Consider the following 16,405-nt stretch of genomic DNA (forward strand, 5'->3'; position numbering starts at 1 on the left):
TCAGTGAAGGGCCTTGGCAGTGTGGAACCTCTTTCGTAACTTAAAAGTCTTAGAGAGTTTTGAAGGGTCATTGATAAGTTAAGTGATACACCCATGTTAGCAAGGATTAGAGCATGAGCAAAAACTAGCAAGAGCCAGATTTGAACCCCAGTTTTTCTGACTCTAAGCTCTAATTGTCTGTCTATCACATACTGACTGACAAGCTGGAATATTTTCTGTTTGGAGCAGGACCATAATGTACTCTTTATTCAGTATATATTTACATTAAAACTAGCATTTTGTTTTAACTAGGGATAGAAATCAGAAAATCAATTTTAAAAGAAATCGTAGATTTGGAGCTAGAAAGAATGTCAGAGGTCATGTAGTGCAGAAACCTCACTTTCTATACAGAGAAACAGAAGCATGTTAAGGTTAAAAGTCTTGTCCAAGGTCATGTAGCTAAGCGGCAACAAAAGACGAACACACGCAACTCCTGTAATGATACTTTCTTGGTAGTAGCGGGGAAGGAGGCAGCAGGGTGGAGATGAAACCTGCGTAAAGGAAGTTAAAGAGAATGAGCAAAGTCAGTTTCAAAGACCAATACTTACAAACACAGCTGGGTTTGTTGCCAGACCACTGGTTATTCTGTTGACATGTGATAACTCTCTCTCCCACCAATTCAAAAGCTGCCTGACATTCAAAAGTAAGAGTATCTCCATGAAGGAAACTGTTGCCAGTTCTTTTCCCATAAGATGGAATTCCAGGATCACCACATCCTCCTTTATCAATTTCTGAAAACAAGATGTACAAAAATAAGATGAAGTATCTGCAGTCTCTGAATATTTCTTAGCATGATACTTTTGAGAGTAGGAAATTGATTCAACTTTAGTACTTGAAAATGCATTTATGTAAGAAGTTCTTAAAGAATATGCAATTCATTAGGAAGCTAACATCTTCAATTAAGCTAGGCAGAGAGAAAATTAAGCACAATTTAAAACTTAAGGGAAAAAGTTATTACACAATTTGTTTTGTTTGTTCTTTAAAAAGGGGTTATGAATAGCTATATTCCAAATTCCAAAGCAAGTTAAAATTGATAAATTTATTCACATTTAGCATATTTTTGCATGCATATTCATTTTGCTAATACTAAAATGTAAATATTTTTACACATGTGTTTTAGAGATCACAAGCCACACACAAAGAAGCTTATCCACTCTGTGATTAATGTTAAAACTCAAAAACAAAGTGAATATATTTATTTTCTTCAGATCAAAATATAATAGAGAAGCAAAATTCCACTCATTAAAATGCGATTATAAATAAATTCAGTTCAACAAACATTTTAAAATATTTATTGCATCTCAGACACTGTACTTGGTGCTGGTGATACAAGAACAAAAAAAAATAACCAAACATGACTGTCATAACCGTATATTCTAGTGGGGGTTGGGTTGAGGGTGGGAGAGAAATATTACATACACATAGGTAAACAGACAAAAGACACTTTGAGGAGAGAAAGTCTATTAAAAGAGAGGAGGATCTGAGGTATCTTCTTATACAAAGCAATATCAGAAATTAACCTTGAAAGATACTAGGGATACCAAGATGATGGGGAAGTACATTCATGACATGAGGTATAGTCCCTGCAAAAGCAAAGAAATAGTATATGTTCAGCTAATTTTGGAGAGTTACTAGTAGGATTTTGGCAAAAACATGAAATGAATTTAGGGGAATAAACTAAAGTTAATTCAAATAGTTGAGAGCCAGGTAGTAGAGGATTTTGTATGCTTTCCTAGGGGCAACAGGAAGTTACTAATGATTTTGAGGAGCAAATAACAAAGAGAAACTTTTAAATATGGGTGAAAATGATACCTAGCTATAATAAATGCGATGGAGGATAACAAAGGGATAATCTGCTGGTAATTCCATTCAATCTGATCTGTTGGCTGGGGCATTTCTCCATGTTCAAGGCTTCAGCCTTGGACTCTTTGACTAAGAACATACATGATCAGAGGTTCCTGGTCAAATCCCTCCCCCCAAAAAATTAACATTGAGGTAATGTTAGAGATGACTAGAGACACAGAAGCAAAAAAGACCACTCTTTTTAAAGAGAGAAACAACTTCTGTTCCTATTCTTCCTCTCTTTTTGCTTGGAATTCTGACAGATCTTCCTTGGACTTTCTGATGGTGGTACAAAAAAGAGGATATTTTTCTCTCCTCTCCCTTCCTAATAGCAACTATGGTGGTGACTTGTAAATTACAATGAATACACATGCTTTATAGGTGAGCCAGAGGATCTCAAGACCTTAGCTCCCTTTTTGATTTATGCCTCCTTCCTTAAGCACAGGTTACCAGACAACACTCCTGAGATATATGTTTCTGCTTTTGATGGAGGCAATGACATGGAAAAGAAGATAAGCCCTACCAGGAAAATGAGCCATGTATATTAGATACTCTAGGTATGTCATTTTAATGTCTGTTCAGACAGTGAAGAGTTAATCAAAAGAGATACATCTGTTGAGCAATCCTACAAGCCTCCAATCTTCTTTACTTCCAGGAGAAAATAATAGGAATAATATTTCACATCTTAAATATTTGTTAATGCATGTATAATAGGGGTTGAGAACTGACTGGCATCCTGAGATGTGTAGATCAGAGGGAAAGGCGTTCCCTCTTAGTCCTGAGAATTATTTGGGACTATCACAATTTTTGAAGTGCAAGGTAGACTTGAGTCAGACCTAAGAGTTCATGAAGTATTGAATATACCATTTGTAAAGGACAAACTGAGATGAAAAAAGATCAAGGAAAGCTACTGGCTAGGCAGCTTAGATCAGAAGACCAGCTGAAGCTACTTACTTGTTCCATCCATCTCTTCAAGGATTGAAGGAAGTTCCTATGCCAGGTCTGTTTTTTCCCCTACTTCCCCTCCCTCTGCCAGTCACATTGGAAATACCTCTCCTGCTGAATGGATGGCTCCCCCTGGAACATCTATTTAAGGAGGGCACTTAATCCATACATGTCTCATTTTCTCCAGGCAGTCTGAAATTTCTCTATCATGTCCTCAAAGTGTATACTCTTCTCTCCACCATTCTTCCTATTTGTCAACTTCTTTTTTTTTTTTTTTTATGTTATCATCCCCCAATTAGCATTTGAGTTCATTGAAGGTAAGAACTGTCTTTACAACTACTTGTATTTTTGTGCCTAGGGTCTAGCGCAGTATTTGACATGTAATAAGCACTTTATAAGTGACTGTTGACTCTTAGGTCAAGTCAACATGCATTTATTATATGCCAGGCACTGAGTAAAGAAAAATACTATCATATCATACCGTCTGCTCAAAACCAAAAGTGTATTTTACATAAACTTATATACCTTTTATATTGCTATTTTTATTATATTACTAATGGTTTATCAGATATCGTGTTATAGTCCATTAGTTTCTAAGCTCCTGGAGGCAGGGTATCTCTTTTATCTCTTTTATTATCTGAAGTGCTTAGAATAGTGCCCAAAACATGGTAGGTACCTAATAATATTTATTGACTATTGATATAAACTCCATAAAGCAGCAGAAAAGGGGACCAGGTAAACTTGAGAGCTATCATGTTGTCTGTAGTTTAAAAACAAACTAGCTGTTGTAACTAAATATGGCTAAATAATTATCCAAGACCAAAGGGGAGTAGGATTATAGTTGAGTAAAAAATTATGCCTTAGATCATCACTCTCAGGGAGGAGATAGAAATGACTGGGAAAGGATTTATCTTTTTCCTGTCCAGGAGGGAGGAGAGAGAATAGAAAAGATCTAGTTTTGACTAGAAAATCTATATTATGCTGAAACCTAATTGTATTATATATGATTATAAATATTGTATGTTTTAAGCATTTCTTTTGTGGAGAAAATAAATAGCTGCTCTAAACAGGATATCTCCTACTTTGCATATGTAGTAACATTTTTATGAGACCCTATTAATTCATTTTAGGAAGACTCTATTCACGACCCCGTGCTTAGTTTCGATTAAAATATTTTCCCTGGGATTTTACTCCAGTGGAGGGTTATAATGAGCCAAAGGGTAGAGAAAAAGACTCATCCCCTTTTGTTAGGCTAAGGTCAGATTTCTCTATGTGTTCCCTTTCTAAAACTATTCCTTTGTCTAAATGAGGAGCCTTCTGCATTACTGAATTTTGCAGTGACATTCCTATGCATAGATACCTTCAAAGGATGTTTCTTGATTGACATCTATTTTTTTCATGAGTTTACAATCCATAATCTTGTAGACATCAGGGTCATGATCAAGTTAACGTTGCTATTGACAACTTAGTGTACAACAATTACTGTTATTACACAAAGTGGATATTATATCTATTTATATTTATTATATTTATTTATATTCCGAAGTTTGTAAAGTGTTTTACATACTATTTTGTTAATATCTCACAACATATTTGTGAAGTAGGTATGAGTATTAAAATTTGGTCATTCAGTAGTATTTTTCATTCATGTCTAACTCTTCATGATCCGATTTTAGGTTTACTTGGCAAAGATATCAGAGTAGTTTGCTATTTTCTTCTCCCGCTCATTTTACAGATGAGGAAAGTGAGGCAAATAGGGTCAAGTGATTAGGGTCACACAGTTGTAAGTTTCTGAAGCCACATTTGAATTCAGGAAGATGAGTCTTTCTGACTCCAGACCTGTTACCCTATCCACTATGCTGCCTAGCCACACCTGCATTATCATTTACAAGTAAGCAAATTGAGGGTCAGAGAGGAAAAATGATTTTCAAATGATTTATAAAGGGCAAAGGTTAGATTTAAATCCATAACATTTTGGACTTTTCAAGACATTTATATAAAGAGTTAGCTAGATGCTACAGTGGATATTTTCCTTACTACTGAGTAAGGACTAGACTTGGAGAAAGGACAACCTGATTCAAATCTGGTCTCAGATACTTAGAAGTGTGCAACTGAGCAAGTCACTTAACCTCTGTCTGCCAAAGTTTTCTCATGTGTAAAAGAAAGAGAGCAATAATACCCATCTCTCAGGGTAGCTGGGGTAAAAATAATATATTACTTTTAAAGTTCTTTGCAAACTTTAAGCATTGTATAAATTCTAGCTATTATTATTTCATATTATACTCCTTTGCCAATTCTTCATTCTAGCCAAAGTAGTCTTTGAACTCTTCCATCAAACTGTACATCTCTTACCTGATTTCCTTTGTATAAGTTGCCTCCATCCTGGAATATACTTTTCCCTCACCTCTGCCTCTTGAAATTCATATATTCTTTCTAATTTGATGGCACATGTGCTATTTCTATATGTATTTTCTTTTGCTCAGAAATTTTTAAGAAATGACAAATTGTGATTTTCCTAGAATACAGAAAAATGTTTTACCTGCCTAGATGTATGTAAAGTAACTAGGTTATTTCTCTCAGGATCATGGAGGAGCGGCTGGGAGAAAGGGAAGGAGCAGTTTTACCTTACCTGAAAACAAAATTACTATAAGAACTCATGAGTTCCCGATAAAAACTCTGAGGCACATGGTTGGGAGACAGTGAGAAGTCAAGCATAACTCCTAGGTTACAAAACTAAGGGACTGGAAACAAGGTCAACAGAACTAATACTCCCCACTCCCAGCCCTAAAATTCAAAAGAGCTACTATAAATATTTGTATATATGTACATCTTTCTTTGATCTCTTTGGCATATAGGCCTAGTACCAACTTTCTTTCAATTAAATCATCATGTTGCCTCTTTTGTCACTTTAGAAATCAGGAACTCAAACATTAATCCATATTGTTATTTATAATAATCTTTCATGTTTGCTATTGGACCTTTTTTGATGTTCAAATGTCACTAAACTACATTGGAAGCAACACCAACTGTCAGAACCATTTGAGAGCCACTACATCACTTGGGAGTATCTTCTCTGTTACAGAAGAAGCAAGCTCTCAATTATACTATATTTCCTATATACAAATGGATCCTAAATGTGAACATCCCCTCCAGCTATTCCAATCACCACTCATCCAATCCTGCCCAACCTGCCTATCTTATAGATATCTTTATATCCTCCCTGCACATTTACACTAAAACTATTCACTGCTTTTAATTAAGGTGCAAATTAGGCAAATGACCTAGAATCTTTTTTTATATATTTTTTAATTATTTTATTTGTTTTCATTGTTTTGAAATCACTTCCATATATCTTAAATTTTTTTCTCCACCCTCCCTTTCTTTCCCCACTCCCTCCCCAGTCCCTCCCAGAGATGGCATACCAATCTTATATTAAATACATTTTTGCCTTAGATATGTTGAATAGAAGAACTAAAATGAATGGGAGAAACCACAAAACATAATACAATAGCAAATGGTCTGCTTTATTCTGCAATCCAGTTCCATAGTTCTTTCTCTGGATGTGGAAGGTGTTTTGCCTCAAAAGTCCATTGGGAAGTTTTTAGATCCTTGCTTTGATATGAAGGACTAAGTCTATCAGAAAAATCCCGCACACACTATGGTTGTTGCTGTGTACAAATCTCTCCTGGTTCTGCTCCTATGACTCAGAATCTTTGTCTGGGACATCCCTTACAAGTCGTCAACTAAGTTTTGTTTTGAGACCTCTAGGAAGGGAGAGGAAATGGACTATTTCTTGAAGCATACCCCCCTCCCAGTTCTGGATGGTTCTGATTGTTAATGGGGTGTTTTCTTATATAGAACCTAAATATAGAGCTCTGCAACCTCCCCTCACTGCTGCTAGGTCTACTCTGTGGGGCTAGTCATACGAGTCTAATTCCTCTTCTACATGACAAACTTCCATTTAATGCATCAGTCAACAAGCATATAATATGCACCTACTGTATGCTAGCTCCTGGCGATAGAAGCACAAAGAATTAAGCTCGACTTGCAAAGAGTTTAGATTCTAACAGGGAAGACTGCACACCTATATATCTATCTAATATTTGTTTTTGTTGAGATGTTTCAGTGGTGCCTGACTGTTTGTCACCCCATTTGGGTTTCTCTCGGCAAAAGTACCCGAGTGATTGGCCATTTCCTTCTCAAGCTCATTTTACAAAAGAGGAAACTAAGGGTCACATAGTACATTGACCTGAACATTTTAGATAGTTAATAAATGTTGAGTTAAATTATTAAAATATTAGGAATATTTGAGAATTTTTAAATATTTATATTTGCAAAAGTAAGTGAATCCAGAAATGTCTCAATTGTTTAATTTTGAAGCAATGCTGGAAAGCTGTTTGCAGTGTTCCCAATTCCTGCGTAAATATAAACAATCATTATTGTTTGACAGGTAACCTGGATTTGTGTAACTACTGCTCTTTTTCAAACGTGGGGGACAGAAAACCTGTCAACTGCCTCATGTTGGTTTAGAGCAGGCATGTTAATGCTCGTTCAATCATATACAAGGTCAGTGTAGTCCTACGGCATCACCTGTTTTCTGACAACATACATTACGAGGTGAATATACAAGCTTCCCACAGGCTATATACTCTCATGCTAGGTTAACTGTCTAGTCAAAGCTTCTGAATTCTTCCAAAATTGTATCTTACAACATCCATAAAACTCAGGGTGTGTAGTTTTAAATAGCTGTTACTTTTTCTCTCATGGGGGAAAACGTATGTTTCCTCATTTTTGGGCCATTTAATATTCAGGTCCTTTTTATACTTTAGAGGGGAAAACAAATTTAAGACACATAAAGAGAAAACCTCTCCTTTGGGGAGCAATAAGATATATCTATAGCATTTTCAATGTCTGCAAAGCACTTTATATGTGTAGTCTTATTTGAGTTTCAAAATAGCCCTATGAAGTTGGTACTGCAGATACTGTTTCCATTTTCCTTAACAGAAAACTGAAATTCAGAGAGGTAAATGGAATGCCCATGGTCATGCAGCCTTTAAGTACAGATGGTAGCATTTGAACTCAGATCTTTCTGACTCAGAGTGTAGTCATCAAGCCATTAGTCCATGCCGCCTTTACCCACAGTAGCCTTTTATGCAGTCTTAAGTTGAAAGTCCCTAAAATATTACTGGAATTCTGTTCACCAGGTCTGTTTCTGGGACTAACCTGGCAGTCTAAAGCCTTTGAAGCAAGACTTTAATAACTAAGCTCCTTTGAATTTGCATTCAGGATGGACTTGATATTTGCTTTATGGAAAACAGTGTATTGGAGAGATTTAGGTCATAGAATAGAGACTAATAAGCACTTTCATAATTCAGTAGCATACGTGGTCTCTTTAATGTATAATTGCATATGTACTTTCATCAAAAATACTGAAAATGTTAGTAAGCCATTCACAGCTCCACTTACAATGTAAACAACCAACATGAAAAATAACATGCAAATAATTCTAAATGTATTATAATACTCAGGAGACCATAATTACAATCACCTTCTTAAAGCACTATTGAATCAAAGTAGTTCTGTTGAATTGTACTGGGAATTAGAACTTGAAACAAAGGGAAATTGTATTTATTTTAAGCATTTCTTCACCACTTCCATCCCAAGAGATAATATGATGTACATGTTTTAAAATGCATAAATTCTCCAATTCTCTAAAATAGTTAAATGCTGTAGCAGTCTTAAACTTCTGAAAGCATGATAACAGAGTTGAAGAATTGTGAATTGTTTCATCCATTGGAAATAAATGAACACAGAAATAATCTACCACTAAATCTTGTTCTGATAACCCATTGTAGCATGGAGGCAAGTACATACAATACTCCACCCAGGAAAAGCTTATCACCTGATGTCTTATCATCAAGCTGTTGATTCCAGTTTGGATACTTCATATCTTCTCACTCTCCCAGCTCTTCTAATCTTTGGAAGACTGGAGGGAGGAAAACTAAACCTCTTCCAAAATGTTCTTTTATAGAGAATTAGATCTGGATTCTCTATCTCTCCACTTTCCATCTAGAGCTTTGCTTGGTTTGAACTTCACCCAATGGTGGTGTCTCCTTACTCCCCACCTAACGTGTTTTTCAGCTTTCTTTTGTGTCCTGTCTTCTCCTTCTAGATCGTTAGCACTTTGTGGGAAGGGACTGTTTTTTTCTTTTTATTTGTATCCCCAGCACTTGGCACAGTGTCTAGTACATAGTAAGAACTTAATACATTTTTATTGAATTGAATTGAATCAAAGCCTATGACAATGAATCACAAGTTCTGGAAGATCTTCAAGAATATATGGACTAGGTGATTTGACTATATGCCTGTCATCCAAGAACCAACATGACTAATTTCAGACAGACTCACCATCAGCATGATCAGAGGGTAGAGATTTTAAAAACTGAAATTTGCTTCTGCATATGAGACAATGCATTACTATTACATAAATCTTGTGTTTTTTAATAGTATATGTTAAACTTAATAAGATGATATTTCAATACTGCCATACTTGTGTGTACCCTTGTGAAATTCCTTTGGTTTACATTTATTCTTTTTGCTATAATGTTCTTTTCTTTCTTTTTCTTCTCCCTCTTCCATTCTCTGTTTTGTTCTCCCTTTCTTCTCCTTCCCTTCCCCCCATCTCATTATGACCATCCCCTCACTACTTCCCTCTCCAAATAAGCATAGTCAAATGAAATCATGAGCCAGATATGAAAATGTATGTCTTATTCTATTCTCCTGGGTGATGAATCAGTTACAAGTACTTTGCAAAGCCATCTACCCATATATAAAGGGTTTAGGATCTATGTTGGAGAGTATCTTTATAGAAGAAATCATGGCCCACATTTTTTAAGATCTCCAAATTGTATGGCTAGGTTTTCCTTTTAAGAGGACATAATATGCTTCCTATGTAAACATACATTGAATAAACATACCCTTGAATAACAGGGTACCCAGAGATCACATCATACCACTGAATCAGCAGACTGTTTTCTGCAGTTTTCCCACAAGTAGTTGTGCTGAGCAAACCTAGGCTTTCATTTCTAAGTATAATGGCATTCATTTGTGAAATGCTAGAAGAATTACTAATGTAGTTTGTAGTTACCCAAGCAAGATTTTTCCACTGTATGGATTTGAATGGCATGTTTGGGAACTGAACCCACAGCTTTAGTCTCATTATCATCCTTCTACAGCCAATGAAGCTAACTGGATCAAGGACTACATAAGCTATGCTATGTGTGCTATTATAGAATCTCAGAGCAGGAAGGGACCTCAGAGACCATCTTGTCCAAGCAGCACTTGAACAGAAATCTCCAATACATTATACCAGGCCTGAACAATATACAGTTCAGCTGCTTGTGGCCTGTCAAAGGATTTCAAGAGCTTATGCAAAATGTAGGGTTGCCACTGTGCACTCTCCTGTTTGTCATGTGACCTGTCGCAAACAACCATCTTCAATCTGTCTCTAGTCTAACCTATCTGCAGCTAAAAGAAGTTTACAAGTTGTAAAGGTATGTATTACACAAATGGTCATCTAGCCTCCCCTTGAAGAACTCCAATTCTTACAAAATGTTTTCTTACATTGAACCTGTCTTCCTCTCCATAACTTCTATGCACTGCATTTAGGTTTTCAACAATAATATATTCAAGGTTGCTCCTACAGAAAGCCCTTAAAAGTTGCTACTGTGGCATCCCTAGACTATTACTAACATTTCTCTTTTACAGGATAAATACTACAAGTTTCCCCAAATTGAAAAGCTAATGAACATCAGCTGATTGGCAAATTCCACCTCTTGACCAATTTTGACATTTTGGTAAACTTGATTTCTGTCCCTGAAACTTCGTTGATTCTTTAAATTATGAAGATATGTACAGTCAAGTACAGGGGGAGAAACCTTCCTTGCTAATTCCAGTTAGTCAGTCCTAGTCATCATAACTGACTATTAAAAACTTTATTTATCTATTAGCTTTAGAAAAAAATTATCATTAATAGATTATAGTAACGAATGGAAGAAAAGCACCGATAGTATCCTCTTCTAAAATGGTTTTAAAGACGTCTTTATTTTTTTCAAACAAATATGATTTATATTAATAGTAACTCATAACTAAAGAGGCCTTGAGGACTTGTGTGGCGTTCTAGACCCTCAAGTGCCACCCTTTGATTGAATTCAAACTTCACAATTTTTTGTGAACACTGCCAATTCTTTATGTGAAGTTTGAATTCAGTCAAAGGGTGGCACTTGAAGGTCTAGATGGCCACATGTGGCCTCGAGGCCTCAGGTTCCCCACCCCTGCTATAGGCCATACAGTATAACACACCCACTAAACAGCCACCATCTCACTTGTTTCTCATACCAATCTTGTGTTAATTAAGATTTCTTACAGCGTTATCCCCATATTATAGTTGAGAAAACTGAGGTTCAAAGAAGAAACTTGAAGAAGTATAATTAGCAAGCCTCTCCAAAATGTTTTTTTTTAAATGAAATGCTCTTTCTATACGATTCCCTTTATTGCCAATGTGCATCAGCTTTCTGATGTTTTATGAACCTCAACCAGCTTTGAAAAACAGATGGTCAGGTTGAAAGTGATTTATTTGTGTCCTGAAAGCTTTCATTTTCGTTAAAGCTAAAAATATATAGTTGAAGCTATAGGCTATATATATACTTTTTTAAAAGTTTTGTAGTTCACAGAGCATTCTAATTTCTTTTATGTTGTGGTAGAAACATCTAGGTTTTAAATAGAATGAGACATTAGTAAAGTAAATAAAACACATCAACAAGAGAAATAAAATTGTATTTGAAAAAGCTATTTGAGAAATTGTAACATGCACATTGTAATCAGACATTCAGTTTGCAGAAAGTGCATTTTGCACATAAAAAGTGTTGATTTGCTGAAGCATCGACTTAAGATTGATGAGGACTGAGTGCTATTGCCTTTTACTGCTTTCTTAAAAGAATAATACTATTTTTCAACATTCTATACATGCTGAATCAAGAAGACTCTAGTCCAACTAATATCTATATTTTCTTAGTCAACGAACATCACAAATTTAATAATTAACAAGGAAAATACTGGTGATGTTCTAATTTAATATTCTAAAGAATCTGATTCCATGCAAGCTTATGATTGAATGCTTTCAATTTATTATTTTTTTCACTAAAATGTCTCATTTTTACTGTTGTATATATCACTAATGTGGTAAAATATTTGAGGGAGGCACAATTTTTCTAAAAACATTCTTTTAATATAAGGAAAAATATATACATTAACCCAGCTACCTAAATGAATTATAAAATCACCCAGAAGCACATGATCTAACTCTCCACACTAGAAATCTAACTGGATGAAATGTCTATGATCCATGTTTTGATATTTAAGTGGATGGAAAAAAATGTCCATTTGGATATATAGCTTAGTTAGATACCAATGAGTCAATGGAATAAGTTTAAAATTAAACAGAAACAAGAGAGAGAAATGAATTACATTTGGGCAATTGTAGAGTGCTTTAATGGTCCCAAGCCTTCCTTGGAACCAAAATCAATTAATGCAACATAAATTTCATTTATAAACACTTTTATTGATGTTTTAAAAATCACTATAAGTTCCTAATAACCACTCTTCAATAGAACTCATTCTTGTAACAAAGAAAAACAGTTAAGAAAAACATCTTTATCTAAATAACTTGTCTTTGTGCTTGTACTATACTAAAGCATCCTTTTCTTACATCAAAATGGAATAGAGTTGACCTTGGATTCTAGAAAACTATGCTAAGGAAGCATAAATTCTGGAAAGTGTGAACAGTATAAAATGACTGTGGGTATGGGCCCAATAGATATATAATATAATAATAATATGTATAATATATCTATTACATGAAGTTGAGAATACCTAAGTTTAAGTCTTGCCAATGACAAATATCAGTTGTGTGATCCTGAAAGTACTCACTTATCCCTGCAGGATCCCAGGCAAATTTCTAATATTATAAGTTACAGGTGAGTTGCCCATTCACACCAGTAGAAGGAGTTTCCATATAGGAAGTTTTACTTCGCTGTTCAAATCAGTTGGCAGCAAAATAATTTAATAAATATGGTGAAAGGAAAGAAAGTAAGCATTTACAGAGAAATATTTTGTTGCTGTTTTTTCAGACACTGTTTTTACAAATTTTATCTCATTTAATCCTCACAAAAAAATTTGTGAGGAGTTGCTGTTATTGTTTCTGTTTTTCAGTTAAAGAAACTAAAGGCAAGAGAAATTGTAACTTGTCCACAATTAGACAAAGATTACATGTTCAGGATTTGAACTCGGGTCTTCCTGACTAAGCCCAGTACTCTATATACTGTATAGATGTGTATACATAAATGATCCCTAAGATTCCTTCTAACTCTAAAATATGTATCATTCAATGATGCTATGTAGGGTAGTCAAAAACAATTCTTTTCATTTGATCTTGTTAGCCAAGGTGAATATAAGATTTGGAAATTTGCTCCATTATTTTTACTTGTTGGATACATATAAGATGACTCTTTGAGAAAGAAAAATCAATTGATTTAAAATGTGATTTATTCCTGGAACTTATTTTAGTCACTTGGTTATGCATAAAAAAAAGAGATATTCAAGAAAGTAGTAAAACTCTGAAAATGGAAGTTCATTTCTAAAGTATATGTATATATACATGTATATACGTATATACACATATACTACATACATGTATATATGTATAAACACACATATACATATATACACACATATGTATATCAAGTATATTTATACATATATATGTATATATGTATGTGTATATGTATCTGTATATGTGTATATATTCATTACCATTTTATTAGCAACCTATGTTCTTCCCAGTCCTTTCAAGGAGAGCATTATCTGATTTTTTTTACTTCTGTATGTGCTTTTGCATTTAAAGCTTTAGATTAAAAACCAAAATACAAGTAAAAATTATCTTCATCATCATTTCTGATGCTCACAAACCATCACAGCAATGAACCCTTTCAAAAAGCTTCAATTCATTTTTTGCACAGAGATAGCCCAGATATTCCTCCCTTAAAATTTTCTACAGATTACTTTTAAATTTATAAAACTTCAAAGTAATATTTCAAGCTCTTTTCAAAATATATTCTATAAACTTCGAGCATCTGCCTTGCAAAATAACCAGAGAGGATTTTACGATGGGTTGTATCTGTGAATGAGGTAGACCATCTCCACTAACTGCCAATCAATTGCCACACGCAGGACAGGCAAATCAGCCTAGCTGAAGCACCAAGATACCATGAGGGAAAGAAAAGAAGTATACGCCAAACAAATAAAATTACAAGTACCACTACCACCTTCATCACTCTCTCCCCTCACATATTAATGAGGACAGACCAGAATTCTGAGCCCAAGAGCCTTGGGAATTAGAATGATTTCATCTCAGTGCCCTCCACCATCTTCCTAGGAAAAAGTGCCTGAGGAGAAGCCATGTGGCAACTGCTTATGAAGGTGCTACAGACACAGTTGCTGAAGACTCAGAAAACAAAGCAATTGCCACTGAACCTTGCATTAGAAATGGATATCATTTTACCTATGGAAATGATGTTACAATGAAGCAACAACATCTGCTTACTGCTCCACCATAAGGACCATGTGAATTTTCTAACCAACTTGCAATTAAATATGTGCTAGGTAACACTTTAGAATGTGAGCTCCCTAAGAACAGGGATTGCCTTACTTTCTTTTTCTATACACATAAGAAACAATAAGTGTTTCATTCATCCATTCATTATAATCTATTATGAAATATTTGAAAAAAAGAAATATAGCATGGAGTATCTGATCCAAGGCTATGCTGGAGCTATCTTAAACTAGCTGTCAATTGCAAATTAGTAAATTTTCAGTGCGAACATTTACCCAACAGAAATTGGCATATGCTACCTACCAATCATTCCTTGATTTATTGTTTGTTGAGCATTTAGACTTAAGAAAGTGATGGAGAAAATTTTAAGAATGCAAATTAAACTCAAAAGTGTCTGAGGCATATTATTATGATTTTTAAAGTTGGTTGTTAAACATTTACCAGCACACAGATGTTCCCTCCCCAACCCAGACTTGTATGACCCTGGCCAATTACTTTTTCTGTCTTTTACAGTTTCTTTATTTGTTAATTAAAAGGTTTAAAATAGAAATGAGAGGAAATCTTATGTAGGAGAAAGGATTCTAGGTTTCAAGTTGGGGACCTCGATTTAGACATTAGGTCTGTTACTTATATGATGTTTAGTAAGCCATTTTCCCTCTAGGCCTCAGTTTCCTCATCTGTAAATTGACAGGGTTGGATTGGATTACTTTCAGCTTGCAATATAGTATTCTATATTTCTTTCTAAAGCTGATATTCCAAATTTCTATTGTGCTATGCAATATGAAGGGAAAAAAACATGGAAGGAAGAAATAAACTATCTGTTCTAACATTCAATGTCCATCAATCACCATATAAGGTTTGTATTTAACAATCAAAAACTCTGCTTTTGTTTTATGATGTCTGACAAGCAGGCTGTCTATACCATCTTCCATTCAATGATAAAATATTATGTTGAATCTTGGCAGTACCCTGTGTCACTCCACTAGAAACCACCTTCCAGATCACCAGAAATGGATACTTGATGAAAAATTCTCAATTCTCTCTTGTTAGGGAAACAATAAGTAAATCAACATAGTGCTAATGTGGTCAGACAAAAGAAATTCTGTCCAGGTTGATGGTTTTTATCATAATTCTCATAAATGAACTAGATTAGAGGAAAGGTATATGTAGGCTTGCAGAATGATTAGCTGATATTTCCAAGGTTAGTTAGTAGTATCTCCACAGTATGGCTTCTTTTCTAAGTTTCAAGTGTTAATCTGTTCTCTTTTTTCAAATAAATTTAAACTGCTAGAGGAAAGAAGGCTAATTCTTTCTTTTTTTTTCTTTTATTAACTACACATTGTACGGATAGTTAATATTTTGTTCAAGTAAATGCTCAAGAACATTAAATGACTAAATTCCTAAAATGTCAGACATGCTCACAGTTCAATGAGTTGATTTTTTGGCCAACCCTCAAACCTACATATCCCTGGTGAGTAGGAACCCCTTCTCCTCCCCCATCCAGTACTTTGAGGGTTCTCGGGTTGAAGAGTTATGGTCAGTGGGTATTTACTATTGTTTTCGGTTAATTTTTTTTCATTGTAAAATATAATAACCCATGTGTACAAACTAAGTTAGAGAAGTAGCCCCAAGTGAATATTCGATAAATACAAATACAAAAATCCATCCTGAAGGCAAATATAAGTAATAATATCTAAAACTCAATTTAGGATTATTCCTGCAATAATCTCTCCTCTTCTCCTGGGATTATTCACCAATGTAAAACAATTAGGAATTGTTCCACTTTTTCATCAATTCTCTGCTACACCAAATCTATTCTGGTTATAATGCAACCTCCTTTGCTTGAAAAAGATAAGTGCTACAGCATGTAGAGCACTGGGTCTAGAGATAGGAAAATCTGAGTTCAAATAT

The 16,405-nt window shown here is 34.8% G+C and overlaps 1 protein-coding gene across 1 annotated transcript in view; it reads right to left on the reverse strand.

The window, feature by feature from the left end:
• Positions 1-16,405, reverse strand: part of CSMD1 (CUB and Sushi multiple domains 1) — a 2,598,423-nt gene that overhangs the window by 631,443 nt on the left and 1,950,575 nt on the right. Inside the window, exon 13 of the mRNA XM_072634370.1 lies at positions 588-770. Coding sequence (XP_072490471.1) covers positions 588-770 — 183 coding nt within the window. The remainder of the gene's footprint in view (positions 1-587; positions 771-16,405) is intronic.

This window comes from Notamacropus eugenii, chromosome 1 (assembly GCF_028372415.1).
Source record: "Notamacropus eugenii isolate mMacEug1 chromosome 1, mMacEug1.pri_v2, whole genome shotgun sequence".
NCBI classification, from domain to species: domain Eukaryota; kingdom Metazoa; phylum Chordata; class Mammalia; order Diprotodontia; family Macropodidae; genus Notamacropus; species Notamacropus eugenii.